The sequence below is a fragment of the Hirsutella rhossiliensis genome (genome assembly GCF_020360975.1).
Source record: "Hirsutella rhossiliensis strain HR02 chromosome Unknown scaffold00011, whole genome shotgun sequence".
NCBI classification, from domain to species: domain Eukaryota; kingdom Fungi; phylum Ascomycota; class Sordariomycetes; order Hypocreales; family Ophiocordycipitaceae; genus Hirsutella; species Hirsutella rhossiliensis.
Window position 1 is genome coordinate 565704 of NW_025408677.1, and position 9235 is coordinate 574938.

Sequence of the window (9235 nt, forward strand, 5' to 3'; positions counted from 1 at the left end):
TTAGCTTGGCTGATCGTCGCACGAAACCTTCCTTATCGAATTGTCGAATCCCGCGAATTTCACCTCTTCATTTCGACCTTGAACCCGGTCGCGAAGGACCATCTCCTTCCGCCCACTCGACTATTCCACGAATTATCGACAATCATTTCCAGTCGGCCAAGGATATCGTGCGAATGAAGCTCCAGTCAGCAAAATCCAAGGTTCACCTCTCGCTTGACATTAGGACGTCCCCAATCGGCTCCTTCTTCTCGGGTTTGCTCCCACTTTGTTGACCACGCACAAGAAGCACGACGGAAAGCTCTCCTGCACTTCGGCCTGTGGCGAACCATTCCGGGAGGAGCAATTCGTTACACTTCTTCCCATCTTGCGGGACTTTGGTATTCTGCGACGCCTTGGAAGCATCGTTGGGGATAATTCGAGCACGAATGACACCCTCTGCCGGGCAGTGAGCACGTATCTCAAGGAAGAGGGCGTCAAATGGGATCCTGAAGTTCACCGCCTCCGATGCCTAGGCCACGTTATCAACTTGGCAGTTCAAGCTTTCCTGTTCCAGAATTCTATTGACTTGAAAGAGGGCGAAATATGCGAAGACGCAGATGACCTGGCAAAAGTTCAAAGGCAGCGCACCGAATTTCGCCGCCTTGGACCACTTGGTAAGCTCCACAACCTGGTTGTCAACATCCGGAGTTCATCAGGACGCAGTGGAGAGTTTATGGAACTCGCTGAAAGGGGCATTCCACTTGACAATCGTACGAGGTGGAATAGCTGGTATCAAATGCTGCATGTTGCCACTCAGCAGGAAACTGCCAGCGCTCTGGACACCTACACCAAGAATCATTTCGAAGATCTTTCTGCGGATTTTCTATTGCCGGAAGATTGGGCCCGGCTCCGAATAATTGAGAAGACCCTTCAACCGTTCGCCCGAGCGACATTAGCAACACAAGGGGATCATGCGACCCTGGACAAAGTGCTCTTCGAGTCTTCACGATGGACGTCTTGATCCGATGCTTTGATGAAGCCCTGGTACCATGCCTTCCATTCCTCTGATCTCCTTGTGCAAGCGCTGAGATGGTGCAATAGGTCACGTACAAATCAGACACCGAGCTGTCCTTTAGGATCAAACGAGGGTGGGAAGTCTTTGACAAATATTATAGCAAGACAGAAGCATCGCCCTATTATGCAGCTGCCTTGATCCTTCATCCCAGCTATCGCACAACATACATCCAGGCAAATTGGAAGAAGAAGTGGCAAAAACCTGCGTTCAAACAGGTCAAAGACCTTTGGCTCACATACCGAGACACTGTGGATGGCGCCCTCTCGCAACATTTACTAGATGACGATGATGACGAGGACCTTGACGCGTTTGATCGCATTTCAAGGAACCTGCAGAATTGCACTCGACCGTCAAGCCAGGACGAGTACGAAGATTACATTTCATGTGATCCGTACGACATTACGCCGACGACGGCCTTGTCATGGTGGCTTCAAGAGCAACAGAGAAAACGATGGCCCAAGCTATCACAAATGGCCATAGACATCCTATCAATGCCGGCGATGAGTGATGAACCTGAGCGGGTGTTCTCAGGGCGCGTCGCACAATCTCATGGGAAAGAGCCCAATTGGACGCGAAACAAGTCGAAAAGGAGAATGCTTAAAGCATTGGCTCAAGAACGATATCTTGCAAGGGCCGAGGGTGGTGGCGGGTCCCCAGATTTTGGGTAAAATCCTGGCTCAACTTCTACGCCTGTTTCCTGCAAAAGGAGCAAATTTCTGCTTGGCATCCCCTTGACCGGTCGTCTGTCATTACGTTCACGTTAACTGTTCCTTGATTTTTTCATTGATTCATGTCGTGTTTGGCACGTTTTGCCGAGACCATGTAGGTGAGCTGTTGCGGGATGCGCACGGACCAAGAATGGAAAGGTCTATTGCAATACTTGCAATAAATGTGGGGCGATACTCCAGTATGGATTGCACACCTTTCCATATATGGAAAACCACCCTGATAGAGGGACTTTTCGTAGTAGATTCTCAAATGATCTGATAGTCCGTTTTATTCATGTGATGATTGCTCTGCTCCCGGTTGCCCTATTCCCGTCCAAACAGCCCCTTTTGTATCCCTCCAAGCTTCTCCCAAGTTGATATCCCGTTTTCAGGTAACTTATAGTATACCGTAATAGGCAGTCACACTAGCCAAGCTGCTGCCTGCAGGCAGCAGCTGCTCTTAGTCTCTCTACTCATGTATATAAGAGAGATATGTCTTTCATTTAGATAAAAACCAAGAGTCTTTCGTTGCCCGATTCACAGGATCTTCTTCCCGATCGTTGCTCAGTCACCCACACTGTCCGTGCATCCTGTTGTGTGACAAGTTCAAATGATAGACTTTTGGTGGAGATTTTTCAATTGCGCTACCCAAAGGGGGGTGTTACCCAAAGGGGGGTGGGGTATGGTACCTAGAGAGACCTAGAGACGTCAACTCGTTCATACCTTCTTCTCGACAATTATCGGATACCAAATCAAGTAGAGATCGGGAATCGAAAAACCCCGATCAATCAAGTAAAACAAGATGGAAGACCTTAGATGCCGACAACCTCAAACACAGCCAACCACCTTTGAAACCAAATATCTTCGGAACGGGATGACTTACAAGGTCAGGAATTTCACCTCTGTATTTGTCATTCAATATGGTTCAATATGGTACTGGGTACAAGTGTATATCTCACGAAGAGAGCATGCAAGTGGGCATTGATTGTTTTAATAATGGGTGTGTTTTTGTTGTATTCCGTCGTGTCTGTCCCTCTTGCAATGCCCTCTTCTAGGCCCCCTATTTATATCCCTTGGTTCCCTATTGATATCCCCTTTTCTGTGGGAATTGTAGTAATCCATTGTACCCATCTAGATAGGTCACGTGCGCTCTCACGTGTGCAGTTGAGGATAGCGGAGGACACATAGCTAGCTCCGTGCCCTTTGCCCCCTCTTCCCCCTTTCTAGAACAGACATCAACGATTACACATACCATTGCGATTTGCACGCAGGCCTGTGTAGAGACCTACCGACATTTTCAGTTGTATAGGTACAATATCTAGGAGGCTGGGCTCCTTTCCCAGCCCCCTTTGCATACTGACTTTTCCTAGTCGCCGAGGGCTCTTTCAGCTTCCCCGTATATGCAGTCTCTCTACAGCCTATGTGGCTGCCTAATGCGGTCTCCTAATAGCCTTCTGCAGCCTCAGAACTCTCTGCAGGCTGCCTCTCTGTCTAGCCTGTCGGGGCCCTTAGCTGTATACCCCTTATGGTCACCCCGAGCTCAAGATCTCAGACGTGCTTCGCGACAGTATATGTCACTTAGTTCTTCAATCCGAAATTGTCTATATAAGGAGGAGTCGCCCCTCTATCGTCCAGCTTTAGAATGATCACTTCCAACACATTCAAGCAATACAAAAATTCGAAAAAATTCCTGCCTTAATACTTTGAAGCCTTGGCTCCAAGACACCTTCTTTTTCAACAAAGAAAAATAGGCACATAACCATAAATTTGACACAGGCGTCTATTTTTCATACACACACCATCGGGACCACACTACTGGCCGCCGATCAAATTCCATATCGGTGATGCGGTCCCTACGCCCCCTCCTAGCCGTGGTTGTCTTGGCGCTCTCGCATGTCGACCCGGGTCTCTGCGGCGTGTGGGGCGGGCTGAAGCGGCCGACCATATGCCCAACGGGCGGCGGGACAGGTGGTCGCGTGAGAGTTGGTCCCGAGCGTAAGAAGTATTGGATCAAGTGGATGAAAGAGAATTCCCGTCACACCGTGATCCACCCGTGGTACCTGAAGAAGAGATGTTGTACACGGCGTGGGCCCAAGGTGTGCATACCCTGTTGTCCGGCGAATCCCGGGCCACATGGGCAGACGTAAGCGTGTCGAGAAGAAGGTCCGAACGAGTTGAGGTCTCTAGGTCTCTCTAGGTAATACAGCTTGAAACCAGGTAAGAAGGAAGTCTGCAGACTGTTGTTTCTTCTTCCTAGACCACTGAGGGTCCGGAGGATCTCCTATTCGAACGGGGACCCTTTGAGGAGTCCGGCATAACTATTACTGGCTCAGGGGACCTCGAGAGACTGAACTATCGATTTCATAGCTAGAAGAGCTATTCGATCGGGGAGATGGAGCTGATGTTGCTGACGTAGATGACTTACGTGGCCTTCAGTAAGTGGCAAGAAGTGCCCTCTTCCTGATAGAATGTATACTATACCTGAAAACGGGATATCAACTTGGGAGAAGCTTGGAGGATATAAAGGGGCTGCTTGAACGGGGAGAGAGAGCAATCAACACATGCATTCTCGCATACCATCTGATCATATGATACTCGACCTTCGAAAAGCACCTTTATCCACTTCTATGCCCACTTTTGCTCTCTCCTTCGAGAGAAAGGATCATTGAAGCTTTTCCTGCCCCTCCGACGACGCGATTGACAAGTCCGGCCAGTGATACGTTAGGTCGTGCTCCGTCCCACATAAAAGAACTCATAAAACTTGGTGTAATTAGAAGTACTTTCTAACACACACTAACACTGGCCTTACCTTCGTGCCTTCCCTGGGATAGCTACCCGGCAGCGAAGACGAAAAGCATCCGCTCGGTGCCGGATCGACCTGGCCAAGGTAGCCAGGTCAATATTGTGAGGATGATGGTTTCATGATTGAATGGAGTAGATAAACTGGCAGAAAACTGGTCAATAAGCCCAAAAGATGACATTGGAATCATCGCCGCTCGGATTCCGCCTGGTCATTCTTCGCAGTGAGCCTCTCACCTGAGCTTATTTTTAGCGTTACTGGTATGATCCGGTATACCGGTAATACCATGGTATCAAGTTTTTGTCAAACCATACCAGGTCTTGGCGGTATTTACCATACCAATACCAACTCATACCGGACCATTCCGATCACTGCGATCGAGTGCCCCCCTGCCCCCTTCTCAACGCCAGCAATATCAATGAAACATTCCAAAATGCCTTTGTTGCTAACCCAGCCGGTCTCATGAAAGAAGTCTTCCTCGTATGCAATGCCGCATACAGTATGCAAGCAGTAATCGATTCACTACGTGCCTCGGCCACGACGACAAATACGGAAATGGAGGACCTCCAAACCCGCCTAGAAAACACGCTCATTACTAAAACTGATGGAGACGCAACGATCGCCCGTCTTATGGCTGAAAATGAAGCATACCTAAAAATCATTCAGTCAAAGGGAGCTTCACACCGCACACCAGAACACCCTGATCCTGAGGCCTTCACCGGAGAGGACCCCACGCTTCTGCCGAATTTCCTTCAGCACCTCGAGTTGAAGCTCGAAATGAACAAAGATTGGTGGAATTCGGAACCTCAACGTATGGGATATGTTGTCTCATGCCTAAAAGGCAAAGCACATGACCAAGTCCGCTACAACATTAAAGATGGGGTGGTCCTCTTCGACGATGTCAATGCCATAAAAAGCACCCTTCAGTCAGCCTTCGGGGATATTGACGCTAAAGCTACCGCCCAACTCAAAATCTTTGACATGAAACAAGGCCATAGATCCCTTACGACATTCCTCCCCGAATGGTATGCCGTCGCCAAGCTCACCGAGTGGGATAGTGGGGCGCTCATCGCTCACCTCCGACGTGCCCTCCACGACAATGTCATCTGGAGACTTTCTCACGAAGGGCAAAGATACCCCTACCGAACTTGGTCAATTTATGGATCTTGTCCGTATCTGCGATAACGAGTGCCGTCAAGTCAATGCCAATTACTTCAAGAAAAACACCGACAACTCAGCAAATCACAAGGCGACTTTACAACCCTCCACTACGCCACAATTGACGACCTCTAACGGCGGGGATTCAATGGATTTGAGCGTCATCACCTGGGGGGCCAAAGATGTCGCCTCTGGTCGTAGACCCCAAACGGAAGCAGAGAGAGCGGCACGCAAAGCCTATTGCACAGCGCATGGACTCTGCCATTGGTGCAACTCGGGCAAACATCGTTCCTGTCGGTAGGTCTCTACACAGGCCTGCGTGCAAATCGCAATGGTATGTGTAATCGTTGATGTCTGTTCTAGAAAGGGGGAAGAGGGGGCAAAGGGCACGGAGCTAGCTATGTGTCCTCCGCTATCCTCAACTGCACACGTGAGAGCGCACGTGACCTATCTAGATGGGTACAATGGATTACTACAATTCCCACACTGGCAACTTTTCTTTTGTGGTTGCAATCGCTGTAACGAGCAGGAAAGAGAGGAGAGACCAGCTGCAGTGGTGGCAAAATGTCAACAGGCCCAAAAGTGGGGCCATAATGAAAAGAGGGGAAAGAGTGTATTGGGGTCAAAGAGGTGAACAGTCGAAGAAGATTTGGAAGACTTGTCGGTGACAGGAACTGTTTGATTGTGTATACCTTGAACGTAGCGCTGATGCTTGAACGTAGCGCTGGTGCTAATCAAATGCGTTGGAGTCAACCGTTGTACTTGTGGTCATCGAGGTCTTTGGCTTGGCTCGAAATTGTGCTTCCTCGAGCTTTTCTTCTTTGTGGGCATATGGCTCCTCTAGGGACTACAGGCACATATTGTTATTTGCTCTTGTGTGCCGGCCGGTCCTCGAGGCTCCGTGTGCTGCGGCTGGGGCTTGTTCTTTGATCCGGGCAGGCGTCCTCTCTTGTGGGGTGCGGGGGTTTCATGCCGGTCTGGGGGTTCTTCTTCTTCCTGGGTAGGGGTCTGAAGGATGTGGAACGTGATCCTTCCGACTGGTGTTTTGAGGGCGATGGAACCAATCGAGTGAGTGGCTTCGCCGTGTCCAAATGTGATGGTAGCCTGGCCGGAGGTTGAGCTGTCTAGGGCTACAGAGGGGTCTTCTCGTTGTAGAGCAATGTACTGAGAGTGACCGGCTGTAGAGACTTTTGCTGCACCTGTGTCAATCATGATGCCTGGGAAATTGTCCACTGAATATTGATCTTCAATGACGAATTGCTAGGCGGGAACAATGGTTTGATCCGTCCGGTAGACTTCTCCATTGTCTAGGGTGATTGTTGGTGCCATTGTCAGGTTCTTCCCATATGTCGTCGGTAGTGAGTTCATCAAGCTCATGACCTTCGTAGTCTATAAGATAGGCTATGAAGTTTGGAGGTTGTATGCCTGTGAATTGACAATGTGCGACATATTGGTCCTTGGCCTCTTGTCGTTCTTCTGCAGAGTGTTTGGTTGACCAGCAACCTTCTTGTCCACAAACAAAGCACTTTTTGGTCCAATTGCGATTGGTGTGGCTAGGGGTAGTTGCTATGGCTTGAGGGCCTGTAGCTTCCACGGTTGTAGCCTTGTCCATATCCGCGATTGGGTCGTTGTCCTGAGTATCCGTATCTTCCTCGTACGCGGTTGTTATGGTATCGGCGATCGAGGTAGTACTGATTGTTCGGATTCGTTGGTCCAAATGATCCGTCAGGGCTTTGCAAATACTGAGGGTTTGTCTGTCGGGCAAGGTGGGTCTCAACGGAAGATCGTAGATCTGCAAAGAGGGTCTCGATCTTTGCTGCAGGTTTGAAGAGGGCGTGTTCAAGTTCGGGTACACCACGGCATGCGATGATAAGCGTAGTACGCAGTGGAATGTTTCCTGCGTAGTCAGGGCCAAGGGCTCTCTGACAGAGTTGTAGCTTATCGAAGAGTAGTTGAAGGACTTCGTGGAGGGATTTGGAAGCATCTTGGGCACGAATCGAGTTGAAAGTGGTTGTGGTCCAATCTGTATAGTAATGGACATGGTTAACTTCCGTGTCAAAGTGTTGTTTGATGCTGTCGTATGCCTTCCTAAACGTGGTAGTCCATTCGATCTTGTCAATGTAGAACGTTTGTGCTCTTCCAGCGAGGATTCGGGGGAAAAGGGCGTGAAATTGTGACGGTTTCACTTGGATGTTGTAGCAGATACTCATGAAGATTCGGAGTTTCTCATCGAGGAGGTCGTACGGCTCTCCTGTGTAGTTCTGGTCCTTATCCCAGAGCTTCATGAACATATATTGGGTATCTGCGTCAACAGTGGCATTCGGGGTATCATCCGGGGGAAGTTTTGTATATGCGTCGAGATGCATATGCTCGGACGGAGGTTTAGGTGGGGGGTTTTGGGCGGATTGGACGAGTTCGGGGTGCTTGAAGTGGTGGGTTGTCGGATGGGCTGTACGAGAGTTCAAGTTAGGTGCATCTTGGGTCAGAGCGGAAGTCGTGGGAGGTGATGTTGTTATCGGTAGTGCCTCAGTGATGGGTTCCTGGGCAGGTGGCTTCGTTAAGGTCTTAATGGGCTGTTGTTCGTTAAGACTGTAACGGGGTGTTGCTACCGGTGGCGATTGGGGTTCTCGGGGAGAAGTTAGGGCATTTGATCCTGTTGCTCGTAACTTATAAGCGGTCGTCCCAATGTCAAAATCCATCTCCATGTACTCTCGTTCTGGCCATGCAGGTCGGTCCTCCACAGTTTGCAACATGATGAATTGGGGTGCAAAAGGGCCATTTTTCCGTCCTGTATAGATGCCACGTCTCCTTAGAAGTAATCTAAGGGCTCTCTTGTAGTCCATATGTACCCGGTTCCATATGTCTTGGTTCCAGCCTTCGAAGTGTTGTTGGAAGTGGTCAAGACGTCGTCTCCTTCTAGGCGTTCGAATTGGGCATTGGACATGAACCTAGCGGCGTACGTCGTAACTGCGATCTCATCTTCCTCGTCAGGTTTGATGTCTTGTCCCCAAAGGGTAACATCAACTTTATCGAATACGGATGTCTGGATAGCTAGTCCTTGCATCCGTTCGCTCAATTGTTCGAGCTGAGCGCTCTCGTTCGGAGTCGTAGCTCGGTCGGTCGGGGTCATCGTTGATCAAGTGAATGAGACGATGGAGTCGTATCTGGCTGTCGAAATACGTCTTTGTCGGGTCTAGTAACAACTGTTGATCGATGCCTTGCAGCCGATAATAGAAGTCGCTAGGCGATGTGGTCGCACTACTAATCGATGCCTTGCAGCCGATTAATAGCTTGGTAGGTTCTCCCAGATGCCTGGCAGCCTGAGATAGCCACTTAGCACAAATAACCTTCCTCAACCGATGCCTTGCAGCCGATCTTGAAGGTTAGCGATTTGTCTCTTCTTCCTAGCTGTCTGTGATCGACCAAGTCGACCACTGATCAGTGTCGGTAGGTCTCTACACAGGCCTGCGTGCAAATCGCAATGGTATGTGTAATCGTTGATGTCTGTTCTAGAAA

At 49.5% G+C, this 9235-nt stretch overlaps 1 protein-coding gene across 1 annotated transcript; it reads left to right on the plus strand.

The window, feature by feature from the left end:
• Positions 1-5116: 5116 nt before the first annotated feature.
• On the plus strand, positions 5117-5746 carry HRG_08888 (reverse transcriptase; the record flags this gene model as incomplete). The annotated part of the gene is made up of 1 exon (XM_044867359.1): positions 5117-5746. The coding sequence occupies one exon, from the start codon at positions 5117-5119 to the stop codon at positions 5744-5746; it is 630 nt and encodes a 209-aa protein (XP_044717380.1).
• Positions 5747-9235: the final 3489 nt, after the last annotated feature.